We start from the raw sequence: 21,433 nt of genomic DNA, 5'->3' as shown, positions 1-21,433 counted from the left end.
CAGCTCAGACTGACCGTCAAGCATACAAGCTTTTTGAATATATTACTGACTTTTCGTTCGGGCAGAAGTTTCAGTGAGTTATATTTCAATGTGGTTCGCTTCTAGTTATAATTGTTTGCAACTTGCTGTACACTGTTAGTACTAAGCTGCATATCTAAATAATTTTCGTTTTTTAACTAACTTGTTCAGTTACACTGTCTAACTTTTACTTGATGTTTTACTTTTCATTGTACCCGTGTCAATTTGTTGCGCTCTGTTTTACTCAGCTTAACAAAATTAGTAGATTAATTTATTCAAAGTGATTTTGTATACCTATTTAAATGAGGTACACTTTACTCACTCATAACATATTACAGACAAAGTCGATAAGTCTAAAAGCAGGGTAACTTCCAAGCTAAGACGGTCAGTCCAGACTAGGTAAAAGTCAGTTTTTTAGCGCTAAAAATATCCCCGTCAGTAAATAGTTAAAATATTAAACTAAATCCTACTGCCGGGGATTTTATAACGCTAGTCAACTTTTTACCAAGTCTGGGTCAGCCCGTCCGATGGCAGCTTACAATATAAAGGGTAATAACCCTTCGTTTCAACTTTATCATAAATAAAATACCTATTTTTTTGTTTGAATTTCACATTATTTCTATTGGTTATTTATTACCTGAACTAAAACAAGTTGTCATTATAAGAACACTGGTTAAAAAAATCCTTAAAAGTTTAGTTAATGACATTATAAATGTCATTAATTTAACCAACCTTAGAAACACTTATATATTTATCCGCTAGTTGGGAGCAAATATCCGACTTACATTTTATATCAATGATTTACAACTAAACAAACATAAATTAACAACTAGATATTAACTGTTAAATTGACGGTAAAAAATGATTTAATTAATTAATTTAAAACCCTTTAGAAGTTTAAAAGGTAATTAATATACATAAAACTCAAATAAGTTTTTATAAAAAACAAACATTATTAAACCTAACACTTAACTACATACACTTAAACAATGTCCATTTATTATTGAAAGTACATAAGCATTGTTTTAATTTAAATTTTTAGTATAATATTAAAACATTAATTTATAGATTAGTTTTCAGAAAAATAACTTAAACTATAACTTGGATGATTTCTACTTATGTTAAAGCTTTATTAATGCAAAAATTTAAGTATTTTTTTAAAAGTTAAATAGTATAATTTAGTTATTAGCTTTTAAGATTAATTTTCTTTTTAAAAAATTTAAGAAACAATCAGGAACATTTTATCCACATCACTTATTGTTTTTTAATTTGTTTTAATTAACTTCACTAATAACAAAATAAATGTTTAAGTACTAAAAAAAGTTGTTTTTTTTTAAAGTGTTGTTTTAATCTGGTTCAAAAAATAAAATAGAGTAACTTCTTTTTAAAAGATATCAACACTTGATTTCCACATGATCAATAGAAAAAGTTAATAAATCTACCTTAAACAATTATTGAATAAAAAACAATTTTAAGTTTTATTAAAAACATGTTTTGTTTATACTCTAAAATTATTAATAATAAAACGAAAAACATGATAGAATATAAATTTTGAACACAAAAAAGTAAACAAAAACATACGAAATTTTGACTAAATGAGTATACAAACAATGCATAAACAAATAAATTTTGCTGCATAATTGTAAGCTGTTACTTATTTTTTTAATGACAGGCATAACGTTTTTCATAAAGTTGAAAGTCTTTATTGTCATTGTATCTAACTTACAAAGAACAAGCAGTGAAACAACGATCTGAAATTTGAAGTTTTACACCTTCTTTGATTTCTAATGTATCGAGGTTAAGAACCTCCGTGGTACTCGTTTCTGTCCATCTGTTACCATCTTTAACTTCACCTCCGAATATGAACACCTTGTTGTTCACTTTGGAAGCAGCAAATTGACTCATTGCTTGTTTGAGTTTGACGTTCAATATTTCCACCTTCCCGGCTGACACGTTGATTCTTTCGATAGTGTCTGTCCTACCTCCTTCAGTGTTACCACCAAGCACGTAGATAAACTGTTTGTGGGCAACAGCTTGGTGGTAACTTCTTGCAATGTTCAACTTGAATTTTGTATTTTTCCATTTCTCGGTGGTTGCATCGAACACTTCAATTGAATCCAACCATCCATCTGCTCGGTTCCACCCGCCAATACAGAAAATTTCACCTTTGAAGTTCACTAGAACGTTTCCACTTCTTTTGGTATTCAAACTTCCAACATCTCTTATTGCTTTAGTTTTTGTGTTGAACACAAAACAGTTGTTGGTTATTTCACGTTTGTCATCCTCGCCTCCAGCTATTAGAAGTGAAACTTCTTTGTATACGCTTATTCCAAATGATCTGCGAGATATTGCAGATGAAAGAAACGACTTTTTCATATTACTAACTCTTGTGAATTTTTTTGTGAGCTTGTTGTATTCTTCAATACAACTGTTACGTAAGCTTCCCACTAAGAAGACGGAATTGCCAATCACTGCACTGCCATGATACCATCTTTCACTCGGAAGTTTTTGTAGTTTCGTCCACTTCTGGGTTGAAATGGAGAATGAGTAACATGATGTTCGGTTGTTTGCACCTCCAAACAACATTACAGTATCTGTTTGTAAATATTATAATTTTAATTCGGTTTCATACGTTATCTGATGTTGTTTGAAAAATAGATAAAATTATTAAAAATATAAAGCTTTTGTGTATTGCTTCTGTACTAAAGTAATAAAAGTAAGAATAATAATGTATCACAATATGCTTTTATAAGCTTTTAAACTTTCGATAACTCAAATTAAAAGTATTAAGTATATTTTGTTTTATTGCGTAGAATATCTTTAAACTTATTATATAGTTAGTTTCAAAACTGTTTAATGTAGCTTTATTGATAAATTTTAATTAAATTAACACTTTAATGAACATAATAGAAAAACAAAACTTTAAAAAATCCCTGTTTTATTCTACATTTTTCTATAAAATAAAACGTTTAACTTAAATTTGTAGCTAACTAATTTAGTTTTAAGTTTTCACTTAAACTTATCTTTAAACATAGATTTAGGAATTAAGAATACACTTTTTATTATTATTAATTAATATGTTACCTTATTTACAAGTAATAGACAGAATAAACTATTTTTCAACTTAATTAATCATGTAAACTTAAAATTGATTTGAATAAATATACGTTTCTTATCAATGTAAAGTATACTTTACTGCAACTACAAACAAAACTAATACAAAATCTTCTTAAAACTTTATTTAAAATATATTTCAAACAAACTTGTAAAGACGTTAACTTTAATATGCGAAAAAATCATTTAATGTTTTATTCTTTTTAATTACTATTTCAACAATTGGTAGAATAGCAATTAATAAATAAAACTAAAACAATTAACGTCGAACGGACTTTAATGCCATAACAAACTATTAAAGGTAGAAAATCTTTAATTACAAACTATAAATAACCTATTAAACCTTGAAATATTAAACAAAAATACGTCTTTTTAGTTGATATACTGAATATATTTTGTGCACATGAAAACTGTTTATATGAAAAAAAGTGTAGTTTAGAAAAGTTTTAATAGAATTAAAACGGTCAATAAAACGGTAACAAAGATAATTAAACTAGTGAAACTAGTAAATTAGACTTAATAACTTATTTAAATATTATCTAGACTATTTAATGATATCATCAAAACTGGGTTTGCTTTTAAAGCCGTTGTAAATAAGAATGTTTTAAATTTTCAGTTCTTTTTTTGCGTTCAGTTTGTTACAAAGAAATACTTGACAATCTAACTGCAAAAAAAAACTAAGAAAAGACATAGTCTGGTTTACAAAAACTTTAATCCTTTACATGTTGCAAGTGTTTTTTATAAAAAATAAAGATAGTTTTTTTAATACTGTACGTACCTCGACCAGAAATTTTTAGACTTTGAAATACTTGTAAATAAAATAACTCATTATTTATCTAAGTTTATTAAGGAAGACTACCAAACTAGGTTCAAGTTCAATTTTAATCAAAAACGGATATTTTATTTGTAAATTATTTTATACTTACAATGCCTCACCTATTTTTTTTGTAGTTTTAAATAAGCTACTAGTAATTACGTTTAATATTAAACTATCTAAAATAATAAAACTAAGTTATAATAATAAGATTATACATAAATTTACAGAACCATAAATATTATGTGTTTTTAAATTTGAAACTTCTATTTATTTTAACTATTTTTCTACAACTTTGAAATAATTAAGATTTAAAGGGTTTGCTTTTAAAGCCGTCGTAAATTAGAATGTTTTAAATCTAGCAGTTTTTTTTACGTTCAGTTTGTTACAAATAATTACTTGACAATCTAAGTGCAAAAAAAAACTAAGAAAAGACACAGTCTGGTTTACAAAAACTTTAATCTTTTACATGTTACAGGTGTTCTTTCTAAGAAATAAAGGTTTCTACAACAACTTTCGCAGGACTGGCATCATGCAGGTAATATTAAACACTTGTACTGAAATTGAAATAATTTTCCTCATTATTAAAAAACTATAGCTGTTATGTTCATAGTGGTAATATTGTTGTGGATTTTTTTGATTTTATGTCAACCATTTCTTCTGATCCCTCCTCCTATTTTTTATTTGTTTCTGCTTTGACAATAAGCTTTGTTAAGTTTAAAACGATAAATAAAATGCCGCAGAGTATGTAAAAATTAAATCAATTGTATTTATAAAGTAAGTATAAAGTTTATAAAACTTTAGAGAAAGCTTTTATTGAATTTTATTATCTCTTGAAGTTGTATCCATACTAGGCGTTGTCATTTGATTCATTGAACAATTTAATTAAAGACAGTGTTTGGATAATGTTTGGTAAAAAATCGTTTTGTATGAGTTTATTCAAAAAGTATGCCAAAAAATTTGGCAAATAACTTCAAAGTTATAAAAACCTTGCCAGAACACAACAGCGTCGTTTAACATAAACAATAACAAAATAAGTTTTATAATTTATATGGATTACTGTAAATTACTTTCTTAGAGTGGTTTTCAGGTTAAATATATCTATGAAGTAAACAATAAAACAATTAAAAGATACTTTAAATTGAAAAAAAAATTTAATAAATGGCCAAGAGCATCGCACACCGCGCGCTTTTGTGCTAGCCGAATAAGGCAGATAAATAATAAAATAAGTAAATTAAAATTATTAGTTAGAAATTTTTCAAATTTTTGATAATTTTGAAATACTTTCAAAAACTCTTAAGATTTTAGAAAACTTATGTTTAAACTATGGATTAGAACAAGTTAGTCTGAAACAGATAATGTAAAAAGAAAAAATATATATATCTAATCACTTAACTATAAAACAAAAAGAACTACATAAGTAAGAAAATAGTTTGTAATAAGTAGCTAAAAGTATCGCACATCGCGCGCAGAGCGCGCTTTTGTGCTAGCCAAATAAAGCAAATACTAATAAATAAAAATTAATAATAAAGTAAATAAAATTATAACTAAAATATTACAAATATAAAAAAATTTAATATTTTCTACTATTTTTCAAATACTCTTAAAAATACTTCAAGTTTTCAATAACTGCCGTTTAAACTAAGTATTAAAACAAAATTACTCCACTAATTTTAACTTTAAACAAATCTAAATTTGTTAACCTAAATTCTGCTTAAAAACTAAAATAAAACTACCGTTTTAACTAAGCATTAAGGATAATTGCTCTACTTGAAAGAAAAAATAATATTTTAACTTTGGACAAATCTGAGTTCGTTAAGCTAAATTCCTGGCTCAGAAAGCTCGCTTTCTTTTGGTTTTGCTTTGCAAAAAAGGCCCGCTTCGCGCTCGATCTTGCTTTAACTTCCAGACCTTGAAAGCTTCGCTTTCTTTTTACGTCCCAACCTCAGAAAGCTCCGCTTTCTTTCGGTTTTGCTTTGCAAAAATAAGCACAACAGCGCGCGATTGTGCGATCTTGCTTTGACTTCCATGCCTCCAAAGCTTCGCTTTCATTGTACGTCCCAACCTCAGAAAGCTCCGCTTTCTTTCGGTTTTGCTTCGCAAAATAAGCACAACAGCGCGCTTTGCGCGCGATTGTGCGATCTTGCTTTCAGCCTCTCTTCGAACTGCGGTTTTCGATTTAGTTATCCATACCACCCACCCCAAAAAATTATATCCAATATATATTCTAAACTATTTTTTAAACTTCAGAAATTTCATGTTACGTCACTAACTCTTCCAGATGTTCATTTTAGTCGACATAAAATCGTTTAAAAATATGTATGAAAAATTTGCATAAAATTAGCATAACTTTTTTTTTTATTTCATGTTACGTCACTAACTCTTCCAGATGTTCGTTTTAGTCGACATAAAATCTTTTGTTAACCTAAATTCCTGCTCTAAAAACTACCGTTTTAACTATGCATTAAGGATAATTGCTTTATTTGAAAGAAAAAATAATATTTTAACTTTAAAAATATGTATAAAAAAATTGCATAAAATGAGCATAACTTTTTTTTTGATTTGATTATCAAATTTAATATCTTTGGAACGTTACTTTAAAATTACTGTAATGATGTTAATTCTTGATAAATAAAAGTGTTATACATTTAAGAAATAAATAAAATATTACACAACTGTAATAACTAATAAATAAAACAAAGAAAGTCAATGTGCTATAATAAAACATCACTTTTGTTTTTTTGAAGTTTGATAAATCATTGCAATCTAGTATTGGTTTGAAAAAGAATAAATTTTATTTTTAGCTTAAGTTAGCAGCTTACTTAAAAATCTTAAAGTAAACATTAATGATTTTGTACAATAAACTAAAAAACGATAACGCTTTTAAATCAACTTTGGTTGAATTAAATTTCAAGTTATACTTTAAAAGCACTAATTGCTTTAAGTTAGTTCAGTAGCTGGAACAATAATATTTTACTATAGGTTTTACAATAGGAAATTAGATAAAAATACATGACAATAAAATTATTAGTTTTATAGTAAGAGTAGCACTAAAATTGTCTGTAATTTTTCTCTTTGAATAAGATTTTATTTATGACAGAAGAGCCCAACAAGGTGAACATTTGTTTTGTTATTAGCTTATGTCACTAGAAAGTCTCAACATTGGTTTTCCTCGTTAGTATTTAAGTTGGAAACTTTTATTGTTTAAACTAGACCTAAAATTAAATAGAATAATGTTTTAAGAGATCATACGACAAGGATTTCAAATCTTTAGTTACAAATTAAAAAAAAAGCTAAACCAAGTCTTACTATAATGTAAGAATGATAAAGAATATTAATTTACAACAATACTAGTATTGTAGTTTAATTTTTAAGTTATTTAACACAACTTTAATTCATAATTAAGTTGGCTAAGTTTGACTTCTGACTTTATTTTCAAGCTATAAATTTATGTACATAACCTTTACTACTAGGAAATATTAAATAAAGAAGACATTATTAATTCTAGTATGTTTTATAAAGAAAGTTTTGTCAGCCATATATTTATTTCTACTGTTGTAGATTTAATTTTTTTATTGACAAAAAACTGTTTTATTACGTACTTCGTTCATAACAAACTTATTGATTTACTTAAAATTCGATAAAGAATTTTTTAATTGCATCCAGTTTTTATAAAGTATGCTTAATGTGTGTTTTTATTATTTGATAAACTTTTCAAATTTACTTTTACCACACAAAAATCAATATATTTTTTTTAGATTAACTCAAATTTGTTTATTTTTAATTTTAGGTTTATTTAACTTTAATTTTAGTCAATTTTATATTTAAAACACTCAACTAAAGTTTTCTTAATATTATAATTAAGCTTTAAATCTTTGAAAATTTAAGCCACATTAACTGTTTGCCTAGAAACAAACGTGATTATAAAATTTTTCATTCAATATACTAAAACAATATATTGTAATGAACAAGTGTATTTCGTGTAAAAAGTCCGTTTGTTACACGAAAACATCACTATAAAAATAGATTATAAATCCTAATTTTTCAATACAAAGTATCAGACTGACCGTCAAGCATACAAGCCTTTTGAATATATTACTGACTTTTCGTTCGGGCAGAAGTTTCAGTGAGTTATATTTCAATGTGGTTCGCTTCTAGTTATATTTGTTTGCAACTCACTGTACACTGTTAGTACTAAGCTGCATATCTAAATAATTTTTATTTTTTAACTAACTTGTTCAGTTACACTTTGCTCATCTAAGTTTTACTTGATGTTTTACTTTTCATTGTACCCGTGTCAATTTGTTGCGCTCTGTTTTACTCAGCTTAACAAAATTAGTAGATTAATTTATTCAAAGTGATTTTGTATACCTATTTGAAATGAGGTACACTTTACTCACTCATAACATATTACAGACAAAGTCGATAAGTCTAAAAGCAGGGAAACTTCCAGGCCAAGACGGTCAGTCCAGACTTGATAAAAGTCAGTTTTTTAGCGCTAAAAATATCCCCGTCAGTAAATAGTTAAAATATTAAACTAAATCCTACTGCCGGGGATATTATAATGCTAGTCAACTGTTTACCAAGTCTGGGTCAGCCCGTCCGATGGCAGCCTACAATATAAAGGGGAATAACCCTTCGTTTCAACTTTATCATAAATAAAATACCTTTTTTTTGTTTGAATACTCACATTATTTCTATTGGTTATTTATTACCTGAACTATAGCAAGTTGTCATTATAAGAACGCTGGTTAAAAAAAATCCTTAAAAGTTTAGTATGTGACATTATAAATGTCATTAATTTAACCAACGTTAGAAACACTTATATATTTATCCGCTAGTTGGGAGCAAACATCCGACTTACATTTTATATCAATGATTTACAACTAAACAAACATAAATTAACAACTAGATATTAACAGTTAAATTGACGGTAAAAAATGCTTTAATTGATTAGTCTAAAACCTCTAGAAGTTAAAAAGGTAATTAGTATTCATAAAACTCAAACAAGTTTTTATAATAAACAAACACTATTAAACCTAACACTTAACTACATACACTTAAATAATGTACACTTATTATTGAAAGTACATAAGCATTATTTAAATTTTTAGTATAATATTAAAACATTAATTTATAGATTAGTTTTCACAAAAATAACTTGGATGATATCTACTTATGTTAAAGCTTTATTAATGCAAAAATTAAAGTATTTTTTTACAAGTTAAATAGTATAATTTAGTTATTAGCTTTTAAGCTTAATTTTGTTAATGAATACTAAACAAGTTTGTTACAACTGAGCGGGAAAAGTATGAAAAAAAAACTTAAGATTTTACAAATGATACTTTATTATGACGTAACAATATATTGTTTGCATACTTATAGAACGTAAATTGAATACTTTTTCGGAGTAAAATGAAATTAAACGCTAAAATCGCTAAAGCAAATAAGTCGACTTCTCGACTAAAACCGACCGGATTAGCGAGGAAGCACTGTACTGGAATAACTCTGTACATACAATGTCAAATATCTTAGAATGAGCTATAAATAAATAAAGTGTTTTATAGTTTTGTAACAAAAAAATTTTCAAAGTATAAACAATGTTTTTAGAATAAAAACACAAATTTATAAGCTTATGTAAACTTTCATTGTTTTTATTTAGCAATGAGATTTTTTTTAGTTATAATTTTGACAACTGCATAAAAAAACTGTTTAAGGTTTTAAGTACTGTACATATATGACAATAAACGTTATTTTAATTTATAATTTGACACTTCGCTTTTTGAACTAGTGGTAAAAAACAAGTGAAAATAGTTTCAGTATGTATATTAAAATAATCAAACTGTTTAAACAGACCATTCACTGCAGGTAATTTGCAAGTGACTAAAAATGTGGCGTGCAAAGATTTTGGAAAGTTGAAATTTGGCCCGCGAACACCAACTACCCGCCGATCGCTGTAATAACTAACCTGGTGATTCTACAACAACTTTCGCAGGACTGGCATCATGCAGGTAATATTAAACACTTGTACTGAAATAATTTTCCTCATTATTAAAAAACTGTAGCTGTTATGTTCATAGTGTTAATATTGTTGTGAATTTTTTGATTTTATGTCAACCATTTCTTCTGATCCCTCCTCCTATTTTTTATTTGTTTCTGCTTTAACAATAAGCTTTGTTAGGTTTAAAACGATAAATAAAATGCCACAGAGTATGTAAAAATTAAATCAATTGTATTTATAAAGTAAGTATAAAGTTTATAAAAGTTTAGAGAAAGCTTTTATTGAATTTTATTATCTCTTGAAGTTGTATCCATACTAGGCGTTGTCATTTGATTCATTGAACAATTTAATTAAAGACAGTGTTTGGATAATGTTTGGTAAAAAATCGTTTTGTATGAGTTTATTCAAAAAGTATGCCAATAAAGTTGGCAAATAACTTCAAAGTTATAAAAACCTTGCCAGAACACAACAGCGTCGTTTAACATAAACAATAACAAAATAAGTTTTATAATTTATATGGATTACTGTAAATTACTTTCTTAGAGTGGTTTTCAGGTTAAATATTTTAGTTCAGGTAATAAATAACCAATAGAAATACTGTGAGTATTCAAACAAAAAAAAGGTATTTTATTTATGATAAAGTTGAAACGAAGGGTTATTACCCTTTACATTGCAGGCTGCCATCGGACGGGCTGACCCAGACTTGGTAAACAATTGACTAGCGTTATAAAATCCCCGGCAGTAGGATTTAGTTTAGAATTTTAACTTTTTACTGAGGGGGATATTTTTAGCGCTAAAAATCTGACTTTTACCTAGTCTGGACTGACAGTCTTGGCCTGGGAGTTTCCCTGCTTTTAGACTTATCGACTTTGTCTGTATTATGTTATGAGTGAGTAAAGTGTACCTCATTCAAATAGGTATACAAAATCACTTTGAATAAATTAATATACTAATTTTGTTAAGCAGAGTAAAACAGAGCACAACAAATTGACACGGGTACAATGAAAAGTAAAACATCGAGTAAACATCAAAACCAAAGTTGATTTAAAAGTGTTATCGTTTTTTAGTTTATTGTACAAAATCATTAATGTTTACTTTAAGATTTTTAAGTAAGCTGCTAACTTAAGCTAAAAATAAAATTTATTCTTTTTCAAACCAATACTAGATTGCAATGATTTATCAACTTCAAAAAAACAAAAGTGATGTTTTATTATAGCACATTGACTTTAATCAAAACATTAATTTATAGATTAGTTTTCACAAAAATAACTTGGATGATATCTACTTATGCTAAAGCTTTATTAATGCAAAAATTGAAGTATTTTTTTACAAGTTAAATTGTATAATTTAGTTGTTAGCTTTTAAGCTTAATTTTGTTAATGAATAATAAACAAGTTTGTTACAACTGAGCGGGAAAAGTATGAAAAAAAAACTTAAGATTTTACAAATGATACTTTATTATGACGTAACGATATATTGCTTGCATACTTATAAAACGTAAATTGAATACTTTTTCGAAGTAAAATGAAATTAAACGCTAAAATCGCTAAAGCAAATAAGTCGACTTCTCGACTAAAACCGACCGGATTAGCGAGGAAGCACTGTACTGGAATAACTCTGTACATACAATGTCAAATATCTTAGAATGTGCTATAAAATAAATAAAGTGTTTTATAGTTTTGTAACAAAAAGATTTTCAAAGTATAAACAATGTTTTTAGATAAAAAACACAAATTTATAAGTTTATGTAAACTTTCATTGTTTTTATTTAGCAATGAGATTTTTTTAGTTATAATTTTGACAACTGCATAAAAAAACTGTTCAAGGTTTTAAGTACTGTACATATATGACAATAAACGTTATTTTAATTTATACTTTGACACTTCGCTTTTTGAACTAGTGGTAAAAAACAAGTAAAAATAGTTTCAGTATATTAAAATAATCAAACTGTTTAAACAGACCACTCACTGCAGGTAATTTGCAAGTGACTAAAAACGTGGCGTGCAAAGATTTTGGAAAGTTGAAATTTGGCCCGCGAACACCAACTACCTGCCGATCGCTGTAATAACTAACCTGGTTATTCTACAACAACTTTCGCAGGACTGGCATCATGCAGGTAACATTAAACACTTGTGCTGAAATAATTTTCCTCATTATTAAAAAACTATAGCTGTTATGTTCATAGTGATAATATTGTTGTGAATTTTTTTGATTTTATGTCAACCATTTCTTCTGATCCCTCCTCCTATTTTTTATTTGTTTCTGCTTTAACAATAAGCTTTGTTAGGTTTAAAACGATAAATAAAATGCCACAGAGTATGTAAAAATTAAATCAATTGTATTTATAAAGTAAGTATAAAGTTTATCAAACTTTAAAGAAAGCTTTTATTGAATTTTATTATCTCTTGAAGTTGTATCCATACTAGGCGTTGTCATTTGATTCATTGAACAATTTAATTAAAGACAGTGTTTGGATAATGTTTGGTAAAAAATCGTTTTGTATGAGTTTATTCAAAAAGTATGCCAATAAAGTTGGCAAATAACTTCAAAGTTATAAAAACCTTGCCAGAACACAACAGCGTCGTTTAACATAAACAATAACAAAATAAGTTTTATAACTTATATGGATTACTGTAAATTACTTTCTTAGAGTGGTTTTCAGGTTAAATATATCTATGAAGTAAACAATAAAACAATTAAGAGGTACTTTAAGTTGAAAAAAAGATTTTAATAAATGGCCAAGAGCATCGCACACCGCGCGCAAAGCGCGCTTTTGTGCTAGCCGAATAAGGCAGATAAATAATAAAATAAGTAAATTAAAATTATTAGTTAGAAATTTTTCAAATTTTTGATAATTTTGAAATACTTTCAAAAACTCTTAAGATTTTAGAAAACTTATGTTTAAACTATGGATTAGAACAAGTTAGTCTGAAACAGATAATGTAAAAAGAAAAAATATATATATCTAATCACTTAACTATAAAAAAAAAAGAACTACATAAGTAAGAAAATAGTTTGTAATAAGTAGCTAAAAGTATCGCACACCGCGCGCAGAGCGCGCTTTTGTGCTAGCCAAATAAAGCAAATACTAATAAATAAAAATTAATAATAAAGTAAATAAAATTATAACTAAAATATTACAAGTATAAAAAAAATTTAATATTTTCTACTATTTTTCAAATACTCTTAAAAATACTTCAAGTTTTTAATAACTGCCGTTTAAACTAAGTATTAAAACAAAATTACTCCACTAATTTTAACTTTAAACAAATCTAAATTTGTTAACCTAAATTCTGCTTAAAAACTAAAATAAAACTACCGTTTTAACTAAGCATTAAGGATAATTGCTCTACTTGAAAGAAAAAATAATATTTTAACTTTAAACAAATCTGAATTCGTTAAGCTAAATTCCTGGCTCAGAAAGCTCGCTTTCTTTTGGTTTTGCTTTGCAAAAAAGGCCCGCTTCGCGCTCGATCTTGCTTTAACTTCCAGACCTTGAAAGCTTCGCTTTCTTTAACTACATAAAACAAAAAGAACTACATAAGTAAGAAAATAGTTTGTAATAAGTAGCTAAAAGTATCGCACACCGCGCGCAGAGCGCGCTTTTGTGCTAGCCAAATAAAGCAAATACTAATAAATAAAAATTAATAATAAAGTAAATAAAATTATAAATAAAATATTACAAGTATAAAAAAAATTTAATATTTTCTACTATTTTTCAAATACTCTTAAAAATACTTCAAGTTTTTAATAACTGCCGTTTAAACTAAGCATTAAAACAAAATTAATCCACTAATTTTAACTTTAAACAAATCTAAATTTGTTAACCTAAATTCTGCTTAAAAACTAAAATAAAACTACCGTTTTAACTAAGCATTAAGGATAATTGCTCTACTTGAAAGAAAAAATAATATTTTAACTTTAAACAAATCTGAATTCGTTAAGCTAAATTCCTGGCTCAGAGGGCTCGCTTTCTTTTGGTTTTGCTTTGCAAAAAAGGCCCGCTTTGCGCTCGATCTTGCTTTAACTTCCAGACCTTGAAAGCTTCGCTTTCTTTATACGTACCAACCTCAGAAAGCTCCGCTTTCTTTCGGTTTTGCTTTGCAAAAATAAGCACAACAGCGCGCTTCGCGCGCGATTGTGCGATCTTGCTTTAACTTCCATGCCTCCAAAGCTTCGCTTTCATTGTACGTCCCAACCTCAGAAAGCTCCGCTTTCTTTCGGTTTTGCTTCGCAAAATAAGCACAACAGCGCGCTTTGCGCGCGATTGTGCGATCTTGCTTTCAGCCTCTCTTCGAACTGCGGTTTTCAATTTAGTTATCCATCTCACCCACCCCAAAAAACTATATCCAATATATATTCTAAACTATTTTTTAAATTTCAGAAATTTCATGTTACGTCACTAACTCTTCCAGATGTTCATTTTAGTCGACATAAAATCGTTTAAAAATATGTATGAAAAATTTGCATAAAATTAGCATAACTTTTTTTTTTATTTCATGTTACGTCACTAACTCTTCAAGATGTTCGTTTTAGTCGACATAAAATCTTTTGTTAACCTAAATTCCTGCTCTAAAAACTACCGTTTTAACTATGCATTAAGGATAATTGCTTTATTTGAAAGAAAAAATAATATTTTAACTTTAAAAATATGTATAAAAAAATTGCATAAAATGAGCATAACTTTTTTTTTGATTTGATTATCAAATTTAATATCTTTGGAACGTTACTTTAAAATTACTGTAATGATGTTAATTCTTGATAAATAAAAGTGTTATACGTTTAAGAAATAAATAAAATATTACACAACTGTAATAACTAATAAATAAAACAAAGAAAGTCAATGTGCTATAATAAAACATCACTTTTGTTTTTTTGAAGTTTGATAAATCATTGCAATCTAGTATTGGTTTGAAAAAGAATAAATTTTATTTTTAGCTTAAGTTAGCAGCTTACTTAAAAATCTTAAAGTAAACATTAATGATTTTGTACAATAAACTAAAAAACGATAACGCTTTTAAATCAACTTTGGTTGAATTAAATTTCAAGTTATACTTTAAAAGCACTAATTGCTTTAAGTTAGTTCAGTAGCTGGAACAATAATATTTTACAATAGGTTTTACAATAGGAAATTAGATAAAAATACATGACAATAAAATTATTAGTTTTATAGTAAGAGTAGCACTAAAATTGTCTGTAATTTTTCTCTTTGAATAAGATTTTATTTATGACAGAAGAGCCCAACAAGGTGAACATTTGTTTTGTTATTAGCTTATGTCACTAGAAAGTCTCAACATTGGTTTTCCTCGTTAGTATTTAAGTTGGAAACTTTTATTGTTTAAACTAGACCTAAAATTAAATAGAATAATGTTTTAAGAGATCATACGACAAGGATTTCAAATCTTTAGTTACAAATTAAAAAAAAAAGCTAAACCAAGTCTTACTATAATGTAAGAATGATAAAGAATATTAATTTACAACAATACTAGTATTGTAGTTTAATTTTTAAGTTATTTAACACAACTTTAATTCATAATTAAGTTGGCTAAGTTTGAGTTCAGACTTTATTTTCAAGCTATAAATTTATGTACATAACCTTTACTACTAGGAAATATTAAATAAAGAAGACATTATTAATTCTAGTAAGTTTTATAAAGAAAGTTTTGTCAGCCATATATTTATTTCTACTGTTGGAGATTTAATTTTTTTTTTGACAAAAAACTGTTTTATTACCTACTTCGTTCATAACAAACTTATTGATTTACTTAAAATTCGATAAAGAATTTTTTAATTGCATCCAGTTTTTATAAAGTATGCTTAAATTGTGTTTTTATTATTTGATAAACTTTTTAAATTTACTTTTACTACTTGAAAATCAATAAGTATTTTTTAGATTAACTTAAATTTATTTATTTTAATTTTAGGTTTATTTAACTTTAATTTTAGTCAATTTCATATTTAAAACACTCAACTAAAGTTTACTTAATATTATAATTAAGGTTTAAATCTATGAAAATTTAAGCAAAATTAACTGTTAGCCTAGAAACAAACGTGATTATAAAATATTTCATTAAATATACAAAAACAATATATTGTAATGAACAAGTGAATTTCGTGTAAAAAGTCCGTTTGTTACACGAAAACATCACTATAAAAATAAATTATAAATCCTAATTTTTAAATACAAAATATCATCATCAGTATTGCTACAGATCAGAGTTGTCAAAGCGCTCATAGCTGTTATACCATTTTAGCATTGAAGCGTATAATTTTTTGTTAGTTTTAAGTAAACAAATTCAGCATTGCCTTTTCAAAAGTTTGTTGCAGACATACTAGCATCAGTTGGTTGGTTTTAAACGGAGCAGAAACACAGCAATGTGAGGTTTTTTTCAGTTAGAAAGGACAAAGTTTGCCACAGTGAGGTTTTATACACAAAGCAGCCAGTAGTGTTAGTCTGTTACCGAATTCTGAGCTGCTCTGTTTGTAGTTCCTGTTTCACAGTGTGGATATTAACCAGGGGCATGTTTCAATTGGTTTTATGTTTCCTGTGCGACTCCTGGAAAAAACTGGAATAAACACATTATAAAAGCAGCTGAATATTGTTTTCTTTTAACACAGTTTACTAAAGTTATATATTTAACAGTTTACTTTTTAATGAGTAAATCTATCATATATTTTTGCAAAAATGACGTATTTTTATAATATTTTATTATATAATAAAATATAAAATATATAAAATTTTATTTCGTTGAAAAAAAAGCGTAGTTTAAAAAGTTTTTTTTTTTGTAGACTTTATTAGATTGAAACAATAATAGCAAATTTGGTTTTAAAGTAAAACAATAAAGTACTTTTCTTAAGTACATTTCGTAGAAACTTACAATAAATTTAAAAAAGTAAGTTGTTTCTTTAAGTAGTTTATGTAGTTTTTATTTAATTTAGTTTGAAGCTAAGGATTTTTAATTACCCTTAATTTAATATTATTTAAGCTCAAATACTGCAAATCGAATAACGCATACTAAAGTTACTCTTTATTTAAATGTTGTAAACTTTAAAATATTTTTTTAAGTTATGTACGACTTTATTTTTTGTGGAATTTTCGTACAGTTTTTAATACGTGATAACATTTTACCACAATTAAAAAACTTTTTAGGTGGCTCTTAAACACAGATCAATTTATTTGCTTAAAGTGAAAAAAGTTTAGACTATTTTTAAATAAACAACAAACAACGAAAAGTTTAAAAAAAAATAAAAGCAAGTAACTTACTTATATAATTAAAGTTACTTTATACACTTGTTTAGTTCAATACTAACAAAAACTTTTTTTTTACTCTGACTAAAACTTCAAAACTACTTACTTTTTTAAACAAGTATATTTAATAACCTAAGACAGCTTATAAATATAATTTGGTCGAGAACTGTGAGGCTTAGTTTAATAAAATCATATGTACGCTTTAGGGGCGTAGCGTGGGGAGGGACACTGGCGCATGCGTGCCACCCAAAAATGAAAAGAAGTAAAAAAAGAATGTAATAACTATTTCTTTATTGTTTATTTTTTCTGCTTAATTTGTCTTTTTTCAACTATGTTTATCTAGTATTCGAAAAGTTAAACCAAATTTTAAATACCAGTTAGTGACAAGTTAGGGAAATTACCCAATATACTGATTCGGTGCGCAAGCAAAAGTGCGCACCGATTTTGATGAAAAACTTCATAAGGAAATTTTTTATAACTTTATTAACTCAAAAAGTACGCAACTAGTTAGTGCACCGCAGTAGTATAACCTTATGACAGATTTTTCTACAAAAAGTTTACAAAATACGTCAAGCTTAAAGAAAAATTAAACAGTTTTACAAGTTTTTTTAAAAGCTACAATAAATGTTAAATCTACTGCTAGTTTTCTGATCTTTGTTTTTGTAAACATACAAGAAAACGCGTGTCGGCCTATGAGAAATAAACTTTGTTTGTGATTTTATTTTGAACAAATACAATTAGATGAATTAAATTTAAAAAGTATACTTTTAACTGTTTTACAAAGTTGTAATAAATTGTAATAACAGTTATAAAATTGTTTTATTTTAAATTCTGTGCAATGAGGTGTTGTTATCACTGTTGTATTGTATGTTAAAGAGATTGATATTTTTTCGTAAATAAAACAGATACTTTCGTTTCATTGAATATAATCATTTTTAAAGATATAAAGTTTACTGTAAGTAGTAAAAACAAATTTTATTTAGTAAGTTTACATTTGTGCAAGTATAAGTAATTCTAATGAAATTTATACTTCTTTTTAATTGTTTAATATTGTAATATTTAAGTATTTTTTAAAACAGTTACTTCGAACTTGTTTTACTTAGAGAACTTTTTTCAATTATATTACTTATAAAAAGATCTTTTTATAGTTAATTACAAAAGTTTTAATTTAGGGGATTTTTTGAGAAAAAAAATTGCGCATCCCCTGACCAAAATACTACGCTACGCCACTGGTACGCACTTATCTAGCTAAAAACGATTTAAAAAGTTAAACAAAGTATGTGAAACATAGTTTTAAAATGTGTTTGAGACGATTGTATGATTTGATACCAACTTGTACCAGCTAAAAATCTCTTACTTTTGTAAAAAAAAAGGTATTAAATTAGTTTCTTAAACAAACATATCTAACTTGGTTTGAGAAGGTCATAAAGATGGGACTGGTTATTTTCCACCATAGCTTTCAATACAAGTCTCGACCAGCCCTCGTCCAAGTCTCCGTTCATCGCCTTCACAATGTAGTCCCGGTTGGCCGCAATCGTCGACTGGCCGTCATGCTTCTCGTACAACTGCGCCTGTTTAGTATTGTGACGTGATAAACAAAATACTGTGTTGTGACGTCATAGTTGTATGTCCGTTACATTGTGAGGTAACTGAAAGGTACAACTCGCAGCCAATAAAAAAGATGTTATAATAATCAAAACAAACTATTACATCATAACAAACGAACTTTGACGTCATCAGGCATTCCGACTGGGGCGTCGTGTTCGAAGAGGAAGAATTCCTCCTCGAACTGCGACTTCAGCTCCAATGATGACGTCATCTTAAAAAGCAACACTGCATCGTGTTGCTCGTCACTCCTGATTTTATAAAGTATTACATGATTGAAATATAATAATAATTTACAAATTCATTGATTCAAGAATTTATTTATAAGACTACGTTTCGCTCAACTAAAATAGTATCAATAAGATCCCCAGATATAACAAAACTGATTGACCAATATATATTGTTTGATTTAAGTTTGTATTTTTTTTGTTCTTTTGATTATCGAGTTATTTAATTTGCAAGGTTGATTAGAGTAGTATTTAATTGGATATTATTTAGCAATTTTGAATGATATGGTTTTAAAACATATTTTTTAATTAAAGTCGTCCTTGTATTTTGGTTGTTTTTATATACGATTTACAACAGGTTTTAAGTTTATATTGCTACATGGAAAATAAAAATAGCATAATAATATCTGTTATTGTTGAAACATTGATATAATTAATAATAAATAAAAACAAATTATACAGTAATCTTCCTTTATTCTACCAATATATGTTTCTGTGTGTTGATTCGTTGACACACAGAAACATATGTTGGTAGAATAAAGGAAGATTACTGTATAATTTGTTTTTATTTATATTCCAGTGAAGTTACTTTACTAAGATCTTTTGTTAGCAAACGATTAAAAATATATTTTGAAAAGTTAAAATTAATTATATCTATTTACTGAGATATCGCCTAATCGAAAACCAGGATCTTGTCGCAAACAAAATAAGTTTCGTGTCAAGTGCTGCTTTATAATCGCATCATTAGCGATCGTATTTTTCCAGTTTACTTACAGACGCTTATTTTTCCAGTTTACTTACAGACGCGTATTTTTGCAGTATACTTACAGACGCGTATTTTTCCAGTATACTTACAGACGCGTACTTTTACAGTTTACTTACAGACGCGTACTTTTCCAGTATACTTACAGACGCGTATTTTTCCAGTATACTTACAACAGACGCGTATTTTTCCAGTTTACTTACAGATGCGTGTTTTTCCAGTATACTTACAGATGCGTATTTTTCCAGTTTACTTACAGACGCGTATTTTTCCAGTTTACTTACAGACGCGTACTTTTACAGTATACTTACAGACGCGTATTTTTCCAGTTAACTTACAGACGCGTACTTTTCCAGTATACTTACAGACGCGTATTTTTCCAGTATACTTACAGATGCGTATTTTTCCAGTATACTTACAGATGCGTATTTTTCCAGTATACTTACAGACGCGTACTTTTACAGTTTACTTACAGATGCGTATTTTTCCAGTATACTTACAGATGCGTATTTTTCCAGTATACTTACAGACGCGTATTTTTCCAGTTTACTTACAACAGACGCGTATTTTTCCAGTTTACTTACAGATGCGTGTTTTTCCAGTATACTTACAGATGCGTATTTTTCCAGTTTACTTACAGACGCGTATTTTTCCAGTTTACTTACAGACGCGTACTTTTACAGTTTACTTACAGATGCGTATTTTTCCAGTTTACTTACAGACGCGTACTTTTCCAGTTTACTTACAGATGCGTATTTTTCCAGTTTACTTACAGACGCGTACTTTTCCAGTTTACTTACAGACGCGTACTTTTACAGTTAACTTACAGATGCGTATTTTTTCAGTTTACTTACAGACGCGTATTTTTCCAGTTTACTTACAGACGCGTATTTTTCCAGTTTACTTACAGACGCGTATTTTCCAGTTAACTTACAGACGCGTATTTTCCAGTTTACTTACAGACGCGTATTTTTCCAGTTTACTTACAGACGCGTATTTTTCCAGTTTACTTACAGATGCGTACTTTTCCAGTTTACTTACAGACGCGTATTTTTTCGCAAAAATGGCGCTACCATGCGGTTGCACAAACTCCAACAGTTTAAATTGAAAAATTATAACAAAGGCCAACGCTATAAGACTGTTATATATAGTAGAAAAAATATATTTAACTAATACCCACAAACGCCTTTTCTTGAATTTCAAGAATTTGAATCGTCGGAATTAAACTTAAAATGTTTACATTTCACACAAGCAAAATCACCGTTGATGTAATGACAGAGCAGCAAACTGCACTACGCCAAAAAACACACAACACATAAAAAGTGCTATTAAAAAATTTTCAACTAACATCGTAGACACCACAAAAGTCATTTAGAGTTAGACTTTTTAGAAAGTAAAAAGATAAATAGACTGCAAGCAGCAATAAATATCAACAAAACAATGTTACCGCTTAAGAGATAATTTACTAAAGGTAATTTTAAAAAGAACGCTTAATGTTTTTAAAGTTTTTGGTTCTAAATGCGAAACTGTTTTAATGTTTTAAAGCAAATATTTTGTATATTGAGTTTGGTTTAGCTCTTTGTCTTTTTTTTTTCAGGTATAAACTAAGTTAAATATAATTTTTTATATTTTTAATGATTTT

At 27.4% G+C, this 21,433-nt stretch overlaps 1 protein-coding gene across 1 annotated transcript; it reads right to left on the bottom strand.

Moving 5' to 3' along the window:
- Window positions 1-1,740: 1,740 nt before the first annotated feature.
- Window positions 1,741-21,162, bottom strand: LOC145843247 (kelch-like protein 41a). Its single transcript, XM_082950711.1, has 4 exons — window positions 21,140-21,162; window positions 18,923-19,052; window positions 18,605-18,767; window positions 1,741-2,612 (listed from the first exon to the last, which is right to left on the bottom strand). Exons 1-4 carry the CDS (start codon window positions 21,160-21,162, stop codon window positions 1,741-1,743), a joined length of 1,188 nt encoding a protein of 395 aa, XP_082806837.1.
- Window positions 21,163-21,433: the final 271 nt, after the last annotated feature.

This window comes from Thalia democratica, chromosome 8, assembly GCF_965202585.1.
Source record: "Thalia democratica chromosome 8, ktThaDemo2.hap1.1, whole genome shotgun sequence".
In the NCBI taxonomy this organism is placed as follows: Eukaryota; Metazoa; Chordata; class Thaliacea; order Salpida; family Salpidae; genus Thalia; species Thalia democratica.
This window is presented reverse-complemented; position numbering and strand designations above follow the sequence as displayed.